The 24,697-nt window shown below is 45.4% G+C and overlaps 1 protein-coding gene across 2 annotated transcripts in view; it reads left to right on the top strand.

The window, feature by feature from the left end:
* PSME4 (proteasome activator subunit 4) overlaps positions 1–24,697 on the top strand; it is a 214,173-nt gene that overhangs the window by 147,605 nt on the left and 41,871 nt on the right. For both annotated transcript variants that reach the window (XM_034764386.1, XM_034764385.1), the window contains 5 exons: positions 5,931–6,035; positions 13,619–13,710; positions 14,737–14,868; positions 18,861–19,069; positions 19,454–19,539. In XM_034764386.1, the coding sequence (XP_034620277.1) occupies positions 5,931–6,035; positions 13,619–13,710; positions 14,737–14,868; positions 18,861–19,069; positions 19,454–19,539 (624 nt within the window). The remainder of the gene's footprint in view (positions 1–5,930; positions 6,036–13,618; positions 13,711–14,736; positions 14,869–18,860; positions 19,070–19,453; positions 19,540–24,697) is intronic.

Below are 24,697 nucleotides of genomic sequence, written 5' to 3'. Positions count from 1 at the left end.
AAGAAAAAATATTTTTTTTGTAACTTCCAGCCCTGTAAACTCAGTCAGAGATCTGAAAGTCAACATGTTCTTTCCATATAATGCATCATCAGCAGTAATGAAGATTCTGTAGGCCAGATTAAGTACTTCTTTTACACCTATGCAACTACATAGTTTGCTGATTATACTCACTGACACTTGCACAAAACCATAGCCTTGAACTTTTCCATAAATATATACATTCACACCTAGCTTTAGACATTGCCATTGATGTGCAAGATAGAATAAAATCCAGGTTGCTGAATTTTAGCTGTGTTGGTTCAGTAATACTAAAATAAGCACTGATTTATTTGTTGTTAAAATAAACAGAAATAACTCTGGATATATACAGAGCAAACATGAATTAGAAAGTACCAGCTTCACTTTTCAGAGTAAACGGCATTTTAAAATGTCAAAGAAAATAATGTGCTGAATAGAGCTGGGAAAATATTCAGTGTGGTTCTGAAAATAATTCAGAATTTGGAAAAGTCCATTTTGGGCCTGCAAACTTCATGGGTCAGAGGATGTTCCTTTATAACCTATAGCCCGGTGGTTTGGGCACTGCCTGGGATGTGGGAGATCCAGGTTTGAATCCACTCTGGAGCAGGAATTTGAACTCAGATTCCACACATGTCTCAGATGAGCATCCTAACAACCAAGCTATAGGTGTGTTGCTTTTATTCTCTATTGTTGAAGCTGTTACACTTTGTAGATGTGGATTCAAATCTTTGTGCCTGATTCAGAGGAGGGAATTAAATCCACAACTCCTACCTTCTAGGTGAGTGCCTTAATCATCAGGCTATAGAGTTGCTCTCTCTCTCTTCCCAGTGAATATTTAAGTGTTTCTACAAAGTGGAACAACTTCAACGGGAGAGATTAAGAACAACAGTCCCACAGCCTGGTGGTTAGGATGCTCAGGTAAGGTGGGGGCATTGAGGGGGCAGATCTTTGTTCCAGTCCCTGCTCCAGAATTAGGGGTTCAGACCTGGTCTTCTACATCCCAGCCAAGTGCCCTGATCAGGGCCTGCATTACCTAAATCACACCCTTAGTGAGGTGGGGGAGTGGAGCTCGGCTGGGGGTGGAGTGGAGGTGCAGGTGGACCAGGCCCGGCTGGAGGCAAAGCAGGGAGTGGAGCGGGGAATGGGGGTGGACCAGTGCTGGAGGCAGAGCTGGGAGTGGGTGAGGACGTGGAGTGGAGGTGCAGGCAGAGTAAGGGATGAGGGCAAAGCAGGGGTGCAGGCGGAGCAGGGGATGGAGGCAGACCAAAGCTGGGGGAGGAGCTGGGCTGGAGGCGGACAGATTGGAGGTGCAGGGGTTGGGGGCAGAGCGAGGCTGGAGGTGGACCGTGGGCTGCGGCTGTGAGGATCAGAGTAGCAGGGGGCTGTTATTGTGACATTCTCTTGACAGCCACCCTACCAAGGCACCCTGAGCAGTCACCCTCGCTAAGGTCGGTCCTGTCCCTAACCACTGGGCTAAAGGTGTCAAAGGACAGGCTCTCTTTGCTGAAAAACTTTTCCCCAGCTGAAATTGATCAGTCAAATTCACAGTCATAGGTCATCTGACATTTCATTTTTGTTTGAATAGGCTATTTTTCCAAAAAATTCATCTTTCTGTAGTGCTGAATGTATTTTTAGGTTTCCTAGAATTTGAATCTGCACTTCTGCAAGTTAACTTTAAACTTTTGTCTCACATCGAGAGTTAGGCCTTGTCTACACTACAAAGTTTTGTTGGCAAAAGCTGCCTTTTGCCTACAAAACAGGGGAGGCATACATATTACAAAGCTACTTTTGGCAGCAAAACAAAATCACCTCAACATAAAACCTTTTGCGGCAAAGTTAAAGCAATAAGATAAAGTGTCAGTGTAGACATTGCTGTTAGTTTTGTTGACAGAACTGGCTTTCCCCAGTATCCCACAATGCCTGCCATGACTACTCTGCTCACTGTTTTGATCTCTGCTGTGCTGCAGGCACGTGCCCCTCCCTTTTCAAAGCTCCAGGAAGTATCTAACAGCTGAGCGTGCTGCTCCACTTGGGAAACAAAGAGCAAATCATTGGAAAGCTCCTGTTCCGCCCTGCACTAAGAACACAGCGGCAGGCCGACTGCTGCTGCAGGGAGCAAGGTGGGGATGGTCTGGGGGAGGAGAGGACTGCTGTGCTGCTTTGATGTTCCCCAGGACATCTGAGGAGGCTGTGAGAGAACTGAGGGAATCACAGAACTATAGGCAGGCAGGCAGAGTGGGCTGCTTTGGGAAAGACTGTTGAGCAGACCCGGGGGCTGACGTGGCGGAGTGTCCCCCTGCCTCAGGATAGGTTGGTCAGCCTGCTGTCTCCCTTGCCCCAGGCACACCACTCTCCTTTCCCTCACCTACATACTTCAGTTGAAAAAGCAACTGACAGTCTACCAGGATGCCCCTGGAAGAGAACGATGGGATTGAGAAACCTGCATCCTGTGATGCTGAACCTGCCCCATGAGGCAATGCAACTCTTCCCAAAGCACCCTGTGGCCAGTTGCATAGTGGGATAGCTACCACAGTGCACTGCACTCTGTGTCAAAGCAAGAGCAGCTAGTGTGGATGCCCTCTGCTGACACAAGGGGCTAGTGTGGACATGCAACAGTGGTTTTAATTAAAGCGGCATAACTTTTGCCGACGAAATTTTGTAATGTAGACAAGGCCTTAAATGAATTTTAACATAATTAGCCATACATTGCTTATTACTGCATTAAAAAAAAATTAAGAGTACTGTGTTGCAAACACTGGAATAAAGTATCATCTGAGACGGGAGACTACAAAAGTGCCCTGTCATTTGTTGGGATTTTCCTTTGTGCTCCAAAACAATATGTAGAATATTGAGTCGTTATATCTTGAATCAACTGATCAATCTCTAGAAAGTGTACTAAACAAGTAAAACCTCTTGATGTACACCCAAACCTCAAAACCATCTAGTAATAGAGAAAATGAATCATTAACAGTCTTGAAGTATTTAAGAAATTAAGAGATTGTTGAAACGGTAATTCAAGTCTCTTAATTCAGAAATGTTGTACTCAACAAAATATACATTCTAGATTTTGCTCTTTACATAGGTGACTACATTTCAGAGTGCTTTGGGATGAAAGGCACCAAATAAATGTAAGATAATTTCATCCACAAGATAATGGAAGAAGATTTGCCTTGAAGGCTGATCTCATGACAAATCACATTTTTGGGACTACTTGCTACAGTTTATATATGGCAGCTGGAAACATTAGGAATTATATCTCACAATTATAAGTCAGGAGATCTGGGTTCCATTGCTGCCTCTTGCACTGAGTGATTTCCAGGGATTAGCTGTATGACCTTGGGCAAGTGATTTGACTTCCTCAATTTCCTCACGGAAATAACACTTCCGTACCCTACATCAAAAGTATTGTGAGGCTTAATTCACTAAAGTTTGGTGAGCACTTTGAGATCTTTCCACAGAATATATGTGGAAATGCAATGTATTGCTGCTGCTGTTATAGTTCCCTTCTATGGCACCTCCTACAAACTGCTTCCCAAACACTTTGCAGATCTGAATTTGGGGGGTTGGCTGAGCTTGTGAGGCCTTACACTTAATGTAGTGGCATATCTCTGTTTAGACCAGTGATACTTAGGCTGAAGCACCTGAGCCACAAGTGGCTCTTTAGTGGATCTCCTGCAGTTCTTTGCAGCATGTGATATTAAAACACTGTGTGATTTGATTATTAACCAGTCTAAGTTGTTAACTAATTGGGATGCTTTTGCTTTGTTATTAACCACTTGTAGTTGATGAAATAATAATAGTTGGTCAGTCATTCTGCTGTGAGAATAATATTTATATATAAAAACTAAATAATTCCCCTGGCATACTGCTTAAATATGAATATATAGTACTATAGTAAATGAAACAGTGTATTCACACTGCTGTGACTCTTTTGGGTAATGTTGATTGCTAATTTGGCTCCTGAACCACTGAGGTCTGAGTATCACTGGTTTAGACCAGTGCCACTTTTGAGTGCCACATTCAATCAATTTTAAAATTTCAGGGAATATTCTATGTAGTGTAGTTGTAGCGTGTTTGTCCCAGGATATCAGAGAGATAAGGTGGGTGAGGTAATATCTTTTATTGGACCAACTTCTGTTGATAAGAGCGACAAGGTTTTGAGGTCTGGGCCTGAAAAAGAGCTTTGTTTAGCTTGAAAGCTTGTCTCACTCACCAACACAAGTTGGTCCAATAAAATATATTACCTCACTCAGGGAATAGTCTGGGCATCAATGGGCAGAACTGTATTGATTTTGGTGAAAATTGGAAAACCAGAAGGTGGAAATGGGGGAACACAAAGAGCCTCTGTCATCTGGTTAGTAGACCTAGCAGCTTTAACCACCTGTGTAATTGTTACTCCTGGGGGAATTCTGCACCAAAAAATTGAAAATTCTGCACACAAAGTTTTAAAATTCTGCAAATTTAATTTGTCAAAATAAAGCTGTATAATCATGCCAGTTTCAATTATTTTAGTAATTTATTTCAAAATACCGGTCAGCAAGTATGTTTGTAACAATACAGACACACACAAAAATTCCCCTAGAAATAGAGTTAAAGAAACCCCTACGACAACCCAGTTCCTGTTTCTCTGCCCCCTCCCCCACAGAGCCCAGCCATGGGGCCCTCCCTGGCCCAGACACTCACATCCCCTACCCCCGCAGAGGCCAGCTGCGGGGGCCCCCAGCCCCTAAACTCACACCTCCCCTCCCAAAACCCAGCCCCACACACACACACCCAGCCCAGACCCTCTGCCCTCCAAAGGCCAGCTGCAGTCTCCCCTCCCCCGCCAGCCCAGGCACTCACATCCCCTACCCCAGAGCCCAGCTGTGGGCCCCCTCCAGCCCAGACATTCTCATGTACCCCCTACTCCCCAGAGTGCTGGGTCCTGGGTTTACACGGAGTTTCCTGCATGCCACTGCCTCCTTCTTTCAGGGCATGCTAAGTACTGCAGCTGCTGGGAATCCTCTGGCTCTCTTTCTGGCCCCTCCCGCTCCCCCGGCCTTGTCTTCTATTTGCAAGTTGGGCTGTGCCAGGTCCAGCGGCCCCTAGTGGCGGCCAACATCTCTGCAGCCCATTTGGGGAGGTGGGGGATGAATCTGTGTGCACAACAGTAATTTCTGCAAAATTCTACGTTGCGCAGTGGTGCAGAATTCCCCCAGGAGTAAATAATTGTCTATAGATCAAAGAACTGGTTGATGGCAGCCAGTAACACCTTTCACTGTAACAAAAACCCTATCTCAGCTCTGCCCATTTTCCCAATACAGTTTTAAAATGTAGACATCCTGAAAGAGAAAAGATGGAAGGGAGAGACAAGAACAAGAATGGTGCAGAGAATGGAGTGAATGGGGATAACACAGAGCCCCTGGCACAGGAGGGAACAAGGGATTGGGGAACACACAGAACCTTTGGCATGGGAGGACATGGGGTGAGAATGGGGGGCACACAGAGACCCGGCATGGAGGATGGGGTGGGTGATTGCAGAAATAGAAGGGGATGGGAGGGTGGCACACAAAGAACGTGGGGAGAGACTAGATGAATTCAAGGAGTCCCTGGTGTGCGCAGAGCACTCAGCCTGCAGAAACAACAAAGTATGCAATCCTGTAGTAGTATTGTACTTAAACTGAAATAACCCAAGAGGCTGCATATGTGTGAACTTGACTGAGCAGTAGTTCAGAGCACCCTGTAAATAAAGTAGAAAGAGATGTTGGCAGTTTGAATTGTTGCCTTTCCTGGTAATTTTTTTCAGGATTCTAATAATGTTGAGCTACTGTAAGAAGCAAACTTCTCTTTGAGGGGTTGGGAGTTATAGAAGTTAAAGTAGGAACCATACATGGCAAAATCCATAATCTCACCTTTGCTTTTCTGTTGAGTAGGTAGAGAAACTTTGGAAGCTTTTGTGCCCACTACTTCGAACAGCTTTATCCAATATTACCGTGGAAACATATAATGATTGGGGAACATGTATTGCAACTTCCTGTGTAAGTTCTCCATATTTCTTAACTTTGCTCGTTATTCATGTTAAAATAAATTAAACACACACATTTTTGGTAATATGTAAACAAGAATTTTATGAAGAAAAATATTTAGATTTATTGTATTAGGATTAAATTCAAAGTAGTAAATACAACCTAAAAATTGCATTACATACTAATCCTTGAAGTCCTACAGAAAACAGTAAAATACATTTTCTCATTCACAATCGTGGATGCTTTTTCTTCTGGAAGTATAGTTCACACTTTCATCTGCTTTCTAGTTTTGTGATAGCTAGGTAAGAACTAGCTGTCAATTACATTAATCTCTGCACTTACTGTAAAATCTTTTACCATTAGTGCTGAATTTTTCCTTGATCTCCTTTTTGAAGTTCAGACCACAGAACTGTCCTCAGTTTATAAAATAAAAAGTGCAGAGTTTAATGATGTGCATATTGAAAAAGATCTGGAAAATATATAGATGCAGATTAACATCTATAGGGTGACCTGTTGACCTTTAAGGGCTTTGTCTACACTTGAAATGCTACAGCAACATAGCTGCACCACTTCAGTGTAGAGCAGTGGTTCTCAACCAGGGTACATGTACCCCTGGGGGTACGGAGAGATCTTCCAGGGGATACATCAACTCATCTGGATATTTGCCTAGTTTTACAACAGGCTACATAAAACGCACCAGCAAATTCAGTACAAATTAAAATTTCATACAGTGACTTGTTTTATACTGTTCTATATACTATACGCTGAAATGTAAGCACAATATTTATATTACAATTGATTTATTTTATAACGATATGGTAAAAATGAGAAAGTAAGCAATTTTTCAGTAATAGTGTGCTGTGAACACTTTGGTATTTTTATGTCTGATTTTGTAAGCAAGTAGTTTTTAAGTGAGGTAAAACTTGAGTGTACGCAAGACAAATCAGACTCCTGAAAAGGGTACAGTAGTCTGGAAAGGTTGAGAACCACTGGTGTAGAGGCCGTCCTCAACGACGGGAGGGGTTCTTCCGACGGTGTAGTAATCCACCTCTCCAAGAGGCAGTAGCTAGGTTGACAAGAATTCTTCCATTAACCTAGCACTCTCTACAAGAGAGGGGTAGGTCTGCTTAACGCCGCCGCTCAGAGGTATGGATTTTTCACACCTCTGAGCAACGTAGTTAAGCTGACTTAATTCTTCTTTGAATGCTTGCTCATGTCAATTCCATTCTAGGTGTGCGCGTGCCCATGTGCACAGTCATCTGAGATTTTTGCCTTAGCGGTATCCGTAGGGTCGGATGCAGCTCCCTCTTGAGTGTCGCGCTCATGCGTTGGTATATATAATCATTGTCAGCCCTACGCCCTTTCAGTTCCTTCTTACAGCCCGTGACAGTTGGTCAGAGTGCCTTGTCTTGCATCACAAGAGCGTTAGTGGTTCTTACAGTCCATTGTTGTCTCCGTCGTTGTCAGTTGATAGGTACTTAGACCTGTAAGTTAAGTGTTAAAGTAGTTGTTTAGGAGTTAGAGTCCTGGCTGGGACTTCACCTTGGAGCGGGGCATGCTCCATTCTCCAGGCTTTAAGCCATGTTCATTGTGCAGCCAGCCGATGCCCATTAGTGACCCCCACAAGATCTGTTTAAAGTGTTTGGGGGAGTCTCACAGAAAGGATATGGGCAGGATCTGCAAAAGCTTTCGCCCTCGAACTCAGAAGGAGCAGGATATCCGCTTGAGGGTCCTTCTCATGGAGGCTACACTTCATCCTACCACAGAGCCCTCTTGGTCGGACTCCATGCCCAGCACCTCGGCATTGGCACGCAACGCCCCACAGCACCGGAACCCGCCCGGCACCATTCCCCCTCCCCAGTGCCTAAGAAGTGGTTGAAGTCGACAGGTCCATTGGCATCGCAGAAAAAGGGAGCTTTGGGCAAAGGACCTGTGTTAGGCCACGTGCCTGCCCCGGAGCTGCTCGGGGATACCGCTGCAGTCAGCCCCCCTAGTCCAGCCAGGGACCCGCCTCCGACTCCTGGGAGCAGTAATAGGTCCCGGCCCCTAATAGGGTCATCTTTGCCCGAAGCGGGCCCGGCAGCCAAAGAGCAAGTAGGCTGACTGGCACCGCAGACACCAACCAAGGTGATGGACCTGGCGAACGCCCCAGCATCTACGGGAAAGCGGGTTATGGAACCGCCCCCTAAAGCAGTGGAGTGTCCCCGATCCCCGGACTGCAGACGTCGGTCCCCATCACCGTATCCCCGGCACCGCAGCCTCAGTCCCCGGTTAGAAGACACAGGTCCCTGATGCCAAGGTCACCACCTACAAGGCACAGGACACCTGAGTTGTGACACTGATCCCGATACCCATAGTGCCGTCAGGTCTCCCACCAGAGTTTGCCACAGTGCCGATCACCATGGTCTCCCAGGTGTCGATCCCCCCAGTGCAGGATCATTCCCGGTCACAGCACCAATCTCCGGCTTGCCAGTACTGCTCTTCAGGCAGACGCACTGGTCCTCGCCCTCTGCTTACCGATCGTCAACAAGAGTCGGTCGGCAGACTCAGGCACCTACACCTCCGCCCTGGTCAGCGGAAGGGCAATGGTCCGAGCCTGAAGGGGAGTTCCGCCCCTCGCCTATAAAAGGCAAATTGCCACCAGCCCATGAGACCGGCGCGGCTCCTCCATCAGCGGTGTGGAGGCAGGGGCAATGGCCCGCTCAGTGGCAGTACCGGAACCCATGGGGTGTACCTGTTATGCCGGTCCCGTACTCCCACCGTTCCTCCCAGACCACATCGAACAAGCTGCCCCAGCATAGCCGGCACCCAAGTCGGAGCATGGTGCAGAATCCAATGCGGGGGCAACACAGCAGGCACCGACACCCACGGAGCCATCCCCAGATGAGCAAGGGGAACCTGCACCTCCCCATGCTGTGCAGTCATCTTCATCATCTCTGGACGGAGCAATGGCGGGCCCCTCGCAAACCAGCAGCGCCGCGCCCCCTTCCTCCTTCCCCCCCCCCCCCCCCCGATGAAGTCAAGGAGCACCAGGCCCTGCTCAAAATGGTTGCTGCCAACCTACTTGGAGGTCATGGAGCTAGCAGAGGGGTCCAATGACCTCTTTAATGTTATACCCTCCTCTACCCTGGCCCAGGTCGCGTTGCCCGTCCACCCAGGGGTTCTTAAAATTGCCAAGTCTATTTGGCAGACCCCCGTCTTCCATCTCGCCTACCTCCAAAAGGCGGAAGAGAAGTACTATGTCCCTGCAAAGGGTGTTGAATATCTGCCACCCATCCTCCAGGAGGATCCCTGGTTCTGTCTGCTGGCAACAAAAGGGTCCGGCAAGTGACACACTGGAAAATAAAGACACCAAGCGACTGGTTTGGCAAGAAAAATTATTCGACCACCAGTCTGCAATTTCAGGTGTCTAACCATCAGGGTCTGCTAGGCAGGTACAACTTCAACCTGTGGGACTCCATCAGCATGTTCAAGGAGGGCCTCCCAAAGGACCAAGCCCAGGAGTTCGCAGTCTTGGTGGATGAGGGCAAAGCAGTGGCTAGAGGCACCCTCCAGATCACCTGAGACGCTACAGACTCAGCGATCAGGTAATCGTCTCCACGGTGGTCATGAGGCTCAGCTCGTGATTACAGTCCTCTGGGCTGTCCCAGGAGATGCAGAGTATCCTTCAGGACCTTCCATTTGAGGGAGCTGACTGACGCATGGCTCCATGGCCTTACACTCACGTGCCACCCTCCGTTTCTTAGGCTTTCACACGCCTCAGAAGGCTAGAAAGCCATTCCATCACCCACCGCCTCCATTGAGGTCCTGGAGTGTCCCCCAGTCCAGCTTCTACAGGAAGAAGGATAGAGACAAAGGATTTCAATGGTGTCACCCTTCGTCTTCCTAGTCCTCGCCCAACCTAGTTGTTCTGGAGCCCAAGGAAGCGAAAAACTGGTGTCTTGAGGATGCACGCAAGGACAGCGCCCCAGTCACTCCCCAGAATCCACCCCCCTACTCTTTTCTCAACTTCCTGCACCCCTTCCAGTCAGCCTGGTCGTGGCTGACCTCAGACAGTTGGGTGTTTGACATAATATCTTCAGGCTTAACCCTGCAGTTCGTGACCAACTCTCCGTCCCACTCCCCTACCCCGTCCCTCTTTAGGGACTCGTTTCATGAGCAACTCCTCTTTCAGGAAGTTGAGGGCCTCCTACACCTGGAGATCCCTCCAGACATGAGGGGGAAAGGGTTCTTTTCCCGCTATTTCCTAATCCCAAAGCAAAAGGGGCCTCAGACCCATTCTGGACCTGCACTGCCTCAACAAGTCTCTCAAGAAGTTAAAGTTTTGCAATGGTCTCGCTGTCCTCCATTATTCCCTCCCTGGATCCGGGAGACTGGACTTGAGGGACGCATATTTCCATTTTCCCGGGGCACAGGCGTGTCCTCTGTTTTGGGTTGGGCCACTACCATCTTCAATTCGCTGCCCTTCAGTTTCTGGTCAGCCCCGAGAGTGTTTGCAAAGCACGTAGCACCCGTGACCGCCTACCTGAGGCGCTGAAGGGTGCAAATGTATCCGTACCTCAACAACTGGCTAGTGAAAAGCCAGTTTCGGAATCAGATGCGGTGGCATCTTGATGTGGTTTGCTCCACCTGTTGCAACCTGAGGCTGCTGAAAAATGAGAAAAAAATCGACCTTAATGCCTGTACAACGTGTAGAGTTCATTGGAGTGGTCCTCTACTCTACTCAGGCCAGAATCTTCCTCCCCAAAGCTCAGTTCCAAGCCATGGCGGATCTGATCTCATGCATACAAGCCCACCCTCTCACCACCGCTCACACGTGCCTATGATTGTTGGGCCACATGGCAGCCTGCATTTACATTGTCCGGCATGCACGGTTCTGCCTCAGGCTCCTATCGGCATGGCTGGTGTTGGTCTCGTCCCCAACAGACACAGCATGCACTGTGTGGTCAGGGTCCTGGACTACATACTGTTGTCATTCACATGGTGCTGGAATCCTGCATCAGTGTTAGAGAGGGTTCCCTTTGCGGCTCCGTCGCCATCGGTGACCCTTGTCTCCGATGCCTCGGACCTGGCGTGGGGAACCCACCTGGGAGATCTCAACATGGAAGGTCGTTGGTCCACAAACGCTCCCTTACTCATCAATGTTAGGATGCTCAGAGCGGTTCGCCTGGCCTGTCAAGCCTTCCTACCTCGTATAAAAAGCAAGGTGGTCCAGGTCCTGACAGACAAATACAGCAGCTATGTTTTGTATCAACAAGCAAGGCAGGGCCAGGTCGTCTGCTCTTTGCCAGGAAGGCCTCAGGTTTTGGAACTACTGTGTACAACATGGCATCCATCACACAGTGGCACACCTCCCCGGGGCCAGGAACCGCTTTGGCAGATCACCTCAGCAGGACCTTCTCATATCACCTCAAATGGTCCCTCCATCCGGAATTGGCCAGCTTCATCTTCCAGAGGTGGATCTGTTTCATTCAGGCAGAACAGGAAATGCCACGTTTTCTGCTCAATTCTGGGAATTGACAGAGGCTCCCTGTCGGACAGTTTTCTGCTCCTGTGGTCTTCCTCTGTTGTACGCCTTCCCTCCGGTGCCACTGATTCACAGAGTTCTCATGAAAATCAAGCAGGACAGGGTGAAGGTGATCCTCATAGCCCCAGCTTAGGTTCGGCATCCTGCTGGACTTCCTGGTGGCTGCTCTGTTACAGCTGCCGCTCAAGCGGACCTGCTGCCCCAAAACCACAGCAGTCTTCTGTGTCCGAATCTGGTGGTGCTGCACCTGGTGGGGTGGCTGCTGCATGGTTAAATGCGGAGGAGAAGGAGTGCTCGGTCTCTGTCCAGCAGGTCCTATTGGGCAACAGAAAGCCCTCCAGCAGAGCAACCTATCTGGAAGCGGTTCGCATGTTGGACCTTGGATAAAGTTATTTGGCCCGAGCAGGCTTTGCTACGGTTGATCCTGGACTACCTTCTGCATCTCAAGCTCCAAGGCCTGTCCCTTTCATCTGTCAAGGTCCACTTGGCCACTATTTTGGCCTTCCGTCCGCTGCTCAAGGGTAGGTCACTTTTCGCCCAGGACATGACTGCCAAGTAAGTTCCTCAAGGGCCTCAAGCGCCTCTACTCGCATGTCAGGGACCCCATTCCACCATGGGACCTGAATCTTGGCCCACGGGACCCCCCTTCAAGCCTCTGGCTTCCTGCTCTCTCCTTCTCCTGTCCTGGATGGTTGCATTCCTAGTTACGATAATATCTGCCCACTGAGTCTCCAAGATTAGGGCTCTTACCTTGGAGCCACCCTATATGGTCTTCTACAAAGACAAGGTCCAGCTGTGGCCACACCCGGCTTTCCTGTCCAAGGTGGTCTCGCAGTTGCATACGGGCCAGGACTTTTACTTGCCTGTCTTTTTTCCGAAGTCGCATAAGTCGTAGGAGGAGCGTAGATTGCATTCCCAAGATGTTAGGAGGGCGCTAGCCTTCTACATTGAAAGGACCAAGCCATTCCGCAAGTCGACACAGTTGTTCATCGCAGTGGCTGACAGGATGAAAGGTCATCCAGTGTCCACTCAAATTTCTTCTTGTACATCTGCCTGTATTCACTGCTGTTCTGATCACCTCCGAAAATCGTAACCACCCATTCAACCAGGGTGCAATCCTCCTCGGCAGCTTTCCTAGCCCAAGTGCTTATCCAGGACAATGGTAGGGCATTCAGATGGTCGTCTGTCTACATGTTCACATCCCATTACGCATTTACCCAGCAGGCCTGGGACAATGCTGGCTTCGGTTGAGCAGTACTGCAAGTCACTAGACTGTGAACGCCAAACCCACCTCCGAGGATGCTGCTTGTGAGTCACCTAGAATGGAAGCGACATGAGCAAGCACTCAAAAAATAAAAAATGGTTACCTACCTTTTCGTAACTGTTGTTCTTTGAGATGTATTGCTCGCGTCCATTCCATTATCTGCTCTCCTGACCCTCTGTCGCAGTTGCCAGCAAGAAGGAACTGAGAGGGCGTAGGGTTGGCAGCATCTAAAATACCAACACATGAGCACAGCACTTAAGAGGGCACTACAGCTGATCCTACAGATACTGCTAAGACAAAAATCTCAGATGACTGTGCACATGAACGCACACATACCTAGAATGGAATGAACATGAGCAACACATCTCGAAGAACAACAGTTACGAAAAGGTAGGTAACCTTTTTTTTTCTAGTGTAGACCAGACCTTATATCTAGTAAGATTTCTCTACACTAAATGTTAATAGTTTTTCATAACTAGATTACATCCTTTAAAATGTCATAGAAATTAAAATAACACCATTTTAAAATCACTGTAGTTTACCAAGCAATTTGTAATAAATATTTGTATTACTACACATGATTAGAATGCCACATATCTTTATGATCCTGATTTTATTTTTCTTGGATTTGACCCTAATTTTGAGAAAAGCAAAACACTGTCTTCACTTATGTAATAATACATACTTAGGAACCTAAAGAACATTTAATACAAATATTTAATTGTCTTTCTGTTTAAATGGCTTAAAGTAGAATCACCGAATTCCTCTGTATTCCAGTTACTGATTTGTCACTTTCTTTATCAGGAGAGCAGAGATCCTCGGAAACTGCACTGGTTATTTGAGCTGTTGTTGGAGTCTCCTTTGAGTGGTGAAGGAGGATCATTTGTAGATGCATGGTAAAATGTTACCTTCAAACTGCTTTAGAGTTGATGGGTAAAGCATGAACAAATGTAAGAGATGTGGATAAAGTTCACTCAGAGTATATTGTGATTGGCCACTGCAAGGTGGAAGGGCACAAGAGTCTAATCTTATACTTGCACATCCCACACAAGAATCTGTCTTAGTTATAGTTCCTTGTGCATGCCCCTCCCCCTCCTATCCTTAGTTCCCCATGGGTACAGTAGGGCCCTGAGGGGGGAAACATTGCTTAAAGCATATCACTATGATTTAATTGGATTCAGTTAGGACAGCAATTCTCAAACTCAGGAGCGCATCTCCTGAATTTGTCAAGGGAGGTGCTAGCTGTGTGCTGCTTTTTTTTTTTTTTTCTTTTTTTTTTAAGAGCTCTGGCTGTCAGCCCCTGGTGGTTGGGGCTCATGCAGAAGGGCTGTGCACACCCGGGAGGCAATGATAAAGAGGTCAGTCCTGGAGCGGCGGCAGCAGCAGCATAGAAGGGTGGCAATGGGACGCTAAGTCTGCTATTAACAGTGATATTGACAAATATCACATTTCACATTTCCTCCCTTAATTCTGCGCTGCTGCACCCTTCTAAGACTGCTGTGAAAAGTGATATTTGTCAATAGCACTTTGCACATTGCCACCCTTACTTTTGTGCTGCTGTTGGCATGTCGCTGCCTTGACAGCTGGGCATTTGACCAGCAGCCGCTGCTCTCCACTCTGCCTTCAGAGTTGGGTGGCAATATATGTAGTGGGAGTGGGGAGGGGCATAAATGACTACAGATACAAAGAAGGGGGGGCCGATTTAAATAAGTCTGAGAACCATAACTATTGTGGAACTATGGTAGTGACATAACAGCAGTATTGTAATAGTTATTCTCATTTTCTGATTGAAAAGCTTTTATACTCTTGTGTATCTGTAGTTCATGGATTTATGTAAATCATTAAAAACAAGACTTGGAAAAAATAAGTTGCAGTTGTCAGTACAGTAAAGCTAACTAAAGCCTTCATGTTCCAATTTCTAGCCGACTCTACGTATTGCAAGGTGGCCTTGCACAGCAAGAATGGAGAGTACCAGAGCTGTTGCACAGGTTACTAAAGTACTTGGAACCTAAACTCACCCAGGTTTACAAAAATGTCAGAGAAAGAATAGGAAGGTTAGTGTTCTCTTCTGAAGAATTTTCTTTGTTCTGTTCATATGCATTGAATACTCAAGTATTATTTATTTTTTTTGGACGGTGACAGTCTTCCTAGGTATGTGAACGTATGTGTGTACTATGAGAATACAAATAAATAATATCTTCCAAAAAATAATATACCCATAAATTGCTATTTGAAAGGCACTTTTTGTAAACATAAGGTGATGTCTTGATTCTCATCCTGTTATTTTATGTGACCTCTCATTTTCACACTGGAAGAGCTCTAAAGCTCTAGAAACAAATGAACTGTACCCAACCCCTGCCAGACCAAATGGGTAAAATTTTCAAAACCACCTAGGCTCCTAAGTGGAAGTCTATTAAATTGTAACGAATAGAACCTATAACTAATTAATAACACTCCTCTACAGCCAAAATGCTTCTGAAATAAATGTAGTCAAACTTTACTAATTCTGGGTCACTGAGAACGAAAATGATGCTTAAAATTGTTCCTTGGCTCTAGTTTTCAAGATATGCTATTGGGTCAGTATATACGACCCTTGACTTGGGAATGGCGGAGGATAAGTGAGTTATAAAGGGAAGGGATCTCAATTTAAACCAGAAATGACTAAAATACATCTTTGATTGGATGTATGAATAAATCTATGACTGGGTTTGGACAGTACTTGCTTTTTAGGCAAAACAATGAATGATGCAATCTGAAGCTGGCATTGCGTCATACATGATATGAATTGCATCATGTTATTCCTAGAAGTCATGGATGATGCAATCGTAACGAAGCTAACATCACTCTGCTGAACAAATTGCCCTATATCAGCTCTAGAAATCATACGATGTCGTGCTCTCTTATTTGTCAGTGTTTGATTTTGCAAAGGGACACATTTCTGTTGAGCCAAAGTGAGCAGAGATGCCTCGTACTTGTGTGAACAGTGCAGATAACTTCTGCTATGTTTGTGGTGAAGTGACTTTTGCATCACAAAAGCGCAATATAACCACTATGGTTAAGAAAGCCTATCACCTTTATTTTGGCTGCAAAATTGGAGATCAGGACAAGAGGTGGGCCCCACACATATGCTGCAACACTTGTGCAACAAATCTTCGCCAGTGGTTGAACAGGAAAAGGAAATCTATGCCTTTTGCAATGCCAATGATTTGGAGAGAGCCAACAGATCATACCAGCAATTGTTACTTCTGCATGGTGCCTCCAGTTGGGAAAGGTGTGTCAAAGAAGAAAAAGTGGACTGTGCATTATCCAAACATTCCATCAGCTCTACGCCCAGTACCCCACGGAGAAGGACTGCCGGTTCCTGATGCACCAGAATCATTCTCACTTGAGTCAGACGAGGAAGAGGATGAAACTTCTGGTCCTGAACCATCAATGTCACAGGACCCACATTTTCTCCCATCCTCCTCCTCTGAACCACACCTCATAACACAAGGTGAACTGAACGACCTTGTCAGGGATTTGGAACTACCCAAGAGTAAGGCAGAGCTGTTGGGCTCCAGACTACAGCAGTGGAATCTCCTGGCAGGTGATGTTAGGGTTTCCATGTTCTGTGACCGTCAAAAGGATCTTGTCCCATTCTTCTTCATGGAAGGTGATCTTGTAGCCTGCAACAACATCGATGGTGTGATGGCAGCCCTCAACATCGTTCACGATCCAGATGAGTGGAGATTGTTCATTGATTCATCGAAGACGAGTCTTAAAGGTGTTTTACTGCATAATGGCAATGTTTTGCCATCAATTCCAGTTGGTCATGCAGTCCATATGAAGGAAACCTATGACAACATGAAACAACTTTTGAGGTGCATAAACTATAACCTACATCAGTGGCAGCTTTGTGGCGATTTGAAGATTGTTGCTCTCTTGCTTGGTCTGCAGACTGGATACACAAAATATTGCTGTTTTCTCTGCGAATGGGATAGTCGTGCAAGAGATTCCCACTACATCAAGAAAGATTGGCCACTCCGACAGTCATTGGAGCCTGGGAGGAAAAGTGTTCAGCATCCACCACTTGTTGAATCAAGGAAGATTTTGTTACCACCCTTACACATCAAGCTGGGTCTGATGAAGAGCTTTGTCAAGGCCATTGACAAAACACAAGCAGCTTTCAAGTACCTCCGTGGAAAATAAAGGAAGGTGTCTTTGTTGGTCCTCAGATTAGTGAACTTCTTCAAGATGATGCATTTGACCATGCACTGCGCGGCAAGGAAAAGACGGCATGGAAAGCCTTCCAGTTAGTGGCAATAAATTTTCTCGGAAACAATAAGGCAGACAACTACAGGTTGTTGGTGGAAAACCTCCCCAAGGCATTCAAAAGCCTTGGTTGCAACATGTCACTAAAGATGCATTGTTTGCACTCTCATCTAGATTTTTTTTCACCGAACTGCGGAGCAGTGAGCAACGAGCACGGCGAGCGATTTCACCAGGACATTGCAACAATGGAGAAACGCTATCAGGGCAAATGGAGCCCATCAATCCTTGCAGACTATTGCTGGACAGTGACAAGAGATGCTCCATTTAGTGAATACAAGAGACAAGCCAAGAAGCGCCGAGTAGACACTGAATAGAACTAAACTATGTACATAATAGTTTTTTGCCTTTTGTTTCATAATACATTTTATTTATATAACCCTTTTGCTGATTTTTAAAGTGTTACATAAACAGGACAAGTGAAATATTATCATGTAAAGCAACCATAAACGCATGAAAAGACCTAGGTTTACAAATTATGATTAAAACTCTACTATCTACACAATATACATAGACATAAAATGTAAAAACTTAAATATCTTAGAAACAGTAGCCAATCAGTTGTTTTAATTGTCATATTTGAATTCAGCACATCAAAATAAATAATAAATAGCACATTTTATCTCTGAAGCAGACGACTTCTCAGAAATTGTAGACCAGTGTAATGGGTCTCAGATGTGCTAGAGGGGGTTTTTCTGGAAATATTTATAGTCATAGAATAATCTAGAATAATAGCAATGTAGAGCTGGAAGGTACCTTGAGAGGTCATCTAGTCAGCTCCACATGGTGAAACAGAACCAAATACACAGTCCTAGACTATACATGACGGGTATTTGACGAACCTGTCCTTAGAAACCTCCAATCACAGGGATTCCACATCTTCCCTTGGAAGCTTATTCCAGTGCTTAACTATCCTTATGATTAGAAAGTTTTCCCAATATCTACTTAAAACTCCTGTGCTGCAGTTTATGGTGATTATTTCTTTTCATGCCTTCGATGGACATGGAGAAGAATTGATCACCATCCTTTTTAGAACAGCCCTTAACATATTTGAAGATTATCAGGTTTCCCCTCAGTCTGTTTCTCAAGACTAAACATGCCCAGTTTTTTTTAACCATTTATTATTGTATGATTCATTTTGTGTATCTACACAGTTTGCAACCTTCAGGAAAGAGTTATAAGTAAACAGCATATCTTTTCATGTACAGTATGCAAAATAGCGTGTTTGTCAGAAATAAGAAAAATAATTCTACTACAGGATATCAAGTTACCAACACGCCAAATAAGATTCCAAACGCCATAGATAGACATTGTCAAAGATGACAAATGTGAATTCATTAAAAGTAGAAGCCATAGCATTTCTCCCCCTTGATTCTCTCTCTCTCTCTCTCTCTCTCTCTCTCATATTAAGTGAGAACAGTTCTTAAGCCCTCAATTCATAGTTTTCCTCATGTTCTCACTGAGGTTTAGATGTGTGTATATATAGTGAAGCAGCTCAGTGTACTGAGGTTATTTGTCTTGGTGCATTTTACTCTTATGGTGTAATGCCTTAAATTGAGGCAAAGATCTGAATCACAATGATATTGCATTCTGTTTCAGATAGCACTCGGTTTTATTTATTTTATGTGGTCTACAAGAAGAAATTTTAAATTTCAGAAAAGTATTAAATTTCAACTAGTAAAATGCAGCAAATAGCCACTGAACACATTTAACTGGTTTCTTTGTTATTTATTTTTAGTGTTTTGACCTACATATTCATGATAGATGTTTCCTTGCCAAATACTGCTCCAACAAAGTCTCCTCATGTCCATGAGTTCACTACACGAATACTTGAAAAACTCAAACCTCTTATGGAAGTGGATGAAGAAATTCAGAACCATGTTATGGAAGAGAATGGAGTTGGTGAACAAGATGAGCGAACTCAGGGCATTAAACTCTTGAAAACCAGTGAGTTACTGAATTTAACTTGTGGAAACAGACAATATGTTTGGCTGCGCAGAATTATGATTGAGTGCTGCAAATGGCTTACTTACAATGTGCCTTTGTTACATTTGCTTTATACTAAAGAGGTGTCTGCACCTCTTGTAGATTGGACTGTGTTAATATATAACTTAGTCCAAATTACATGACAATATCTTGAATAATAATTATTCTAATGAAAACTCATGGGCTCTAACATAAGAACACAGGGCCAAACTTACTGTTGATGCAACTTCACTGACCTCAGTGGAAATCTGGTGGGATATGCCAGTAGTGAATTTGGCCCATATATTTGTCATTTTGCTTGTTGACCTTATTATTCAATAAGTATTTCTATCTTTTTATAAACAGTCCTGAAGTGGTTGATGGCAAGTGCAGGTCGGTCCTTCTCCACAGCTGTCACAGAACAACTCCAACTCTTACCTTTGTTTTTCAAGGTACCCATTTTAATTACTGAGCTTTTAGTCACATTTGGTTTAAAAACAGGTTATAAAAATACATGAATAAAAAGCAATGTTACAATTGATTTTTTAAAATGTTTTTTAAAATAGAAAACTATGCATATATATGGATGGCCAAATTCTGCCCTAACATCCTCCTTTGCTTATGTGTGAAACTTATGAACCATTGGTCTAGCCTTTTTCTGGTACATCCTCCCATTCTTGCACATAGAAATATATGACTGATCTTATATGGAGGAATCCTGAGCTGTTTCAAAATGCCGAGAGAGTGGCAGAGAGATGCAGATATTTTTCAGGTGTATGCTCTTACAATGAACAGGCAGAACTTGGCCAGAGTTTCTGAATGCGGAGACATTATGGGGACGCTTGGTAAAGGAAGTAGTGCAAAAAGAGCAGGAGTACTTGTGGCACCTTCGAGACTAACAAATTTATTTGAGCATAAGCTTTCGTGGGCTATAGCTCACTTCATCGGATCCATAGACTGGAACATACAGCAAGAAGATATTTATACATACAGAGAACATGAAAAGGTGGAAGTAGCCATACCAACTGTAAGAGGCCAATCAATTGAGATGAGCTAACATCAACAGGAGAAAAAAAACTTTTGAAGTGATGATCAAGATGAGCCATAGAAGGTGTGAGGATACGTAACATGGGGAAATAGATTCAATTAGTGTAATGACCCACAGCATTCCCAGTCTCTGTTCAAACCTAAGTTAATTGTATCTAATTGCATATTAATTCAAGTTCAGCAGTCTCTCTTTGGAGTCTGTTTTTTGAAGGTTTTTTTGTTGCAAAATTGCCACCTTCAAGTCTGTCACTGAGTGGTTAGAGAGGTTGAAGTGTTCTCCCACTGGTTTTTGAATGTTATGATTCCTGATGTCAGATTTGTGTCCATTTATTCTTTTGCGTAGAGACTGTCCAGTTTGGCCAATGTATATGGCAGAGGGGCATTGCTGGCATATGATGGCATATATCACGTTGGTAAATGTGCAGGTGATGGTGTGGCTGATGTGATTAGGTCCTATGATGGTAGTGCAGTGTCCAGCAGACCACTATTCAGTTTCATACTTCAGAAACTCTTTATGCAGTGCTGTTTAGCTGCAGTGTTCTAAAAGTTTACAGAGTATAGTCACTTAAACTGTTTTTTTTCTGCCATTACTCCAAGACCATAGTGTTAGCAGGTATGAGAATCTTACTTTTTCAAAGATGGAATTATTCCGTAGGTCTTGGTGGGCTCCTGTAGTCCTTCTACCATCCATAAGTTGAGACAGCTCATTTCACCACCACTGCATAGAATGGGACAGCTTGCTTTTCACAGCAGTTGGCCTTTCGGCCTAAAATGTGAAGTTGATGTAAGGAACCTTATTTTCTTAGCAGGCTTTCTGTAGATTATACTGTTCAGCCTGTCTGTAATTCTCTGTAGTGAGTAGCTCTTATCCTGAATCATAAGAATACAGATTTGCAACCTGATTGCTTTCTCAGTTAAGTGTGGCTTGGTTTATTAATTGTTCCCTTTTCCCTCTTTCTTCTGCACATCCCCAAATCAAACAGAATTTTCTGTCCTAACTCTGGAGACATAAGTCACTGTGAATAGACACAAGTACCTTTTAGACTTGGAATATCACTATCATCATGGTTTTTTCTCTCCAGTGGTGGAAACAGCCCCTATAGTTATATTAAGATCAAATTCAATTCATAGAAAACAATTTCTTCACAAAAAGCAACAAAGTGTTGCTTTTTCACAACTGTTAAGGCTATAAAAACGAACAGCAAATTTCATTCAATTTAGAATTCACGAGGGATTCATCATTAATTCCAGCATACTGAATGTAAATTAGACAGAGTCTTTTTAAAAATTTACATTATGATCAAAGGCTACTGTAGTTCTACGGCAGTGGAAAAAATTTGAAACTTTGCTTAGGCAAACTTTTTGTTACTTTAATCCTTGGTTACAAATTTTGTCAGTTTGTACCTTTTTTAAAACCACATACTTTCGCTCACATTTCATTTAATCAACTGGGAGTTCAGGATCCCTTGTGTTCTATATCGGCCCATCATAAGAACTTAGCAAGGCAGAATAGCATCCATTTCAGTTTACAGTACAGGTTACCTTTGAGGGAAGAGTCATTCTTACTTTAATAATATGTCAGATCAGCTAGTTATCTAAAAATAGCATATGTCCCCAAAACACGCAAAAGGGTTACTGATACAAAAATATATTGCTAATATTTCCAGTTTAACTTTTCTTGTAACTCAATGCTAGCCCTGGAGTTCTTCGAGTAGTGTCCCTATGGGTTCTCCACTGTAGATGTGTCTGCGTCCCTGCACTGCTGATCAGAGAACTTTGGTAGCAGTGTGTATTGGGCCAGCACATGTGCTGCCTCACCTCGTACTGTGCCACAAGGCTAGCCAGAGCTCAGGGGCTAACAGTCCTCCTTTCCTTCTCAACTGCCCCGGCTAGAGACAGAGCTTTAGCTGTCCATTTGTGGATCATTAACTCTTTTACAATTGATAATTTTTAGCTTCCTTTGAAGCCTCTTTTGTTTCTTTTCCTCCATCTACTGTTTATTTGGCCATTGCCTAAAAGAAGAAGAAAGGACTTTGTTCTTTTGTCAACCCACGGTGTTGGGGACCCCCCTGGACAAGGCTATGCCAAGCTCTCTGGGCTTAAAGAAGTGCCATACTTACAGTGAGGCAGTCCCGGTTGCGGACAAGCACTCCCAGTGCATCTGTTGCCTCAGTGAGGACCATATCCAACAAAAGCGTTCCCTCTGCCAGCAGCTCTGGCAGAGGTCCCACAAGGACAGAGAGCTTTGCCCAATAATTATCTTTATGGAGGCAACTCTCTGACCCCTACTTCCGGCAGGCGTGATTCTTTCCCTTAACCTTTGACTTTGAAAGATAATGGGACAAAGAAACAGACTGGGGACTCCTCTCACAAGTCAAAAAAGAGAGTAGAACGTCCCCTCAGCGAGCCTAGGAATAGCTGAAAGCATTCGTCATCTCGCTCAGTATCCTTGGCACCACCGGCACCAATACCACAATCCGGCACCCATGCCTCATGGTGACCATCATTATCCAGTACTGCTGACAGGCCCATGAACTGTTTGGGCACAGGAACAGAATCTTCGATACCGTCAAGGGCAAATATCCTAGGAAGATGCTCCTGGTACACAAGTCAACATTGGTACCACCAGCGACAACAACCCACACAGCACCAGGGAGACAGGTACAAATGAGGTCTCCATCTATACCGACATCGGGACGATAGGTTCCAGCAGAATTTCCCCAGGTCAGTGACCTGGGAATGATACAGGCACCCAATTCTATGCCCCTCTGTACCAATGTCACAAGGCTGAGCCTTTGCCGAGCATGGGACATATCCCCACAATCATGCCATGTCCCTCCACTGTCAAGTGAGGGGTTGGATAATTAGCCTGAGGGTTTCACAGTACTCCTCCCAAGTTCCATATGAGACCCACTATCAACAGGATCCAGGAATGTACCCACAGATGACACTACCACTATCTTGGTACAGCCACCAATGTGCACCTCCACCAGGCCCCATGCCACCAAAATGGCCATACTGGGCCCTTTGGGAATCACAACTGCCTGCCTCATGAGCTTCAGGCATTGCCCAAAAATCCTCCAGGCACGCTCCTTCGGCCACAGCTTCGAGGGCCTCAGAGCCTCGGGAAACACAGGAACAAGAAGGGGACACAGAGGAGAAAGTAACGCCTACAGCCATGTCCTCCTCTTTCCCAGACGAAGCGGTCATGCCTTCACCACTGTACATGGCAGACAACTTCCATCTGTTCCTGGAGCTGGCAAAAAGAGTAGCGGATATCCCCCACATACCGCTGGAGGAGGTCAAAGACACGATCAGCTCATCAGTATCTTCCACTCTTCATCCTCCTTGAAGAGCGCCCTCCCAATCAATGAAGCCATTTTAGACCTGGCTAAAACTGTGTGGCAAACCGTGGCATCGGTAGCCCCGACTTGCAAAAGTGCGGACAAGAAATATGTCCTCACAAAGGAACCAGAGTTCTTTTTCTCTCACCTGCCACCCAATTCCATCATGGTGGATGCCGTAATCTCTTGTGGCCGACAACACAATTCCAGGGCAATACCCTATGACAGGGACTGGAAGCTCCTCGATCTCTTTAGCAGGAAGGCGTATTCTTCTTCGAGTGCTTGCTCATGTCAATTCCATTCTAGGTGTGTGCGCGCCTACGTGCACAGTTGTTGGAGACTTTTGTCTTAGCGGTATCTGTAGAATTGGCTGTGGCGCCCTCTGGAGTGCCGCGCTCATGCATCGGTATATCAGGCGCCACCAGCCCTACGCCCTCTCAGTTCCTTCTTACCGCCTGTGGTGGTTGGTCAGAGCGCCTCTCTCCCTTGCCTCGTAAAATGGTCAGCAATTTCTTTACCTTTCCGACTTCGTGGGTTACAGCTGTAAATAGTTGTGTTTACTGTAGTTAGTTAGTAAGTAGCTATTATGTACTATAGTTAGGAAGTTAAGGTCCCAGTAGGGACCTTGCCCAGGCAGGGCATGCCCCAGTCGCCGGGTTTTAAGCCCTGCGCTGACTGTAATAGGCCTATGCCTGTTAGTGACTCACATGGCAGCTGTCTGCAGGGGGGAATCCCACGTAAAAGAAAAGTGTCATATCTGTAAGAACTTTCGTCCCAGGACACACGAGCGTGACATTGGTTTGAGGGTCCTTCTCATGGAGGCTGCTCTCTTCCCAGCCTTGGAGCCATCCCAGCCAGATGAAACTCCCAGCACTTCGGCCTTGGTGCGTAGTGCACACCCCCCCCCCCCCCCCCCCCACACACACACACACACACCAGGCTCTATCCGGCACCACTTCCCTTCATCGGTGCCCCAAAAGGAGTCTAAAAAGCGGGACCTGGCGCCAAGCAAGAAGGACCAAGGGGCATTGGGTAAAGGGCCGTGTTCAGGCTGCCTGCCCACACCAGATCCACGGGGACCTCATATCGCAAGGGATCCGCCACCAACTCTGGAGCACTAGGGGACCCAGACTTATGGCGGAGTCAACATCCTCCCAGTGCCCAGATAGCAAAAGACTCTCCCAACACAGCCAGCACCAGAGGGGGCGATGGACCTGGC

This window comes from Trachemys scripta, chromosome 3 (assembly GCF_013100865.1).
Source record: "Trachemys scripta elegans isolate TJP31775 chromosome 3, CAS_Tse_1.0, whole genome shotgun sequence".
Lineage (NCBI taxonomy): Eukaryota > Metazoa > Chordata > Testudines > Emydidae > Trachemys > Trachemys scripta.
This window is presented reverse-complemented; position numbering and strand designations above follow the sequence as displayed.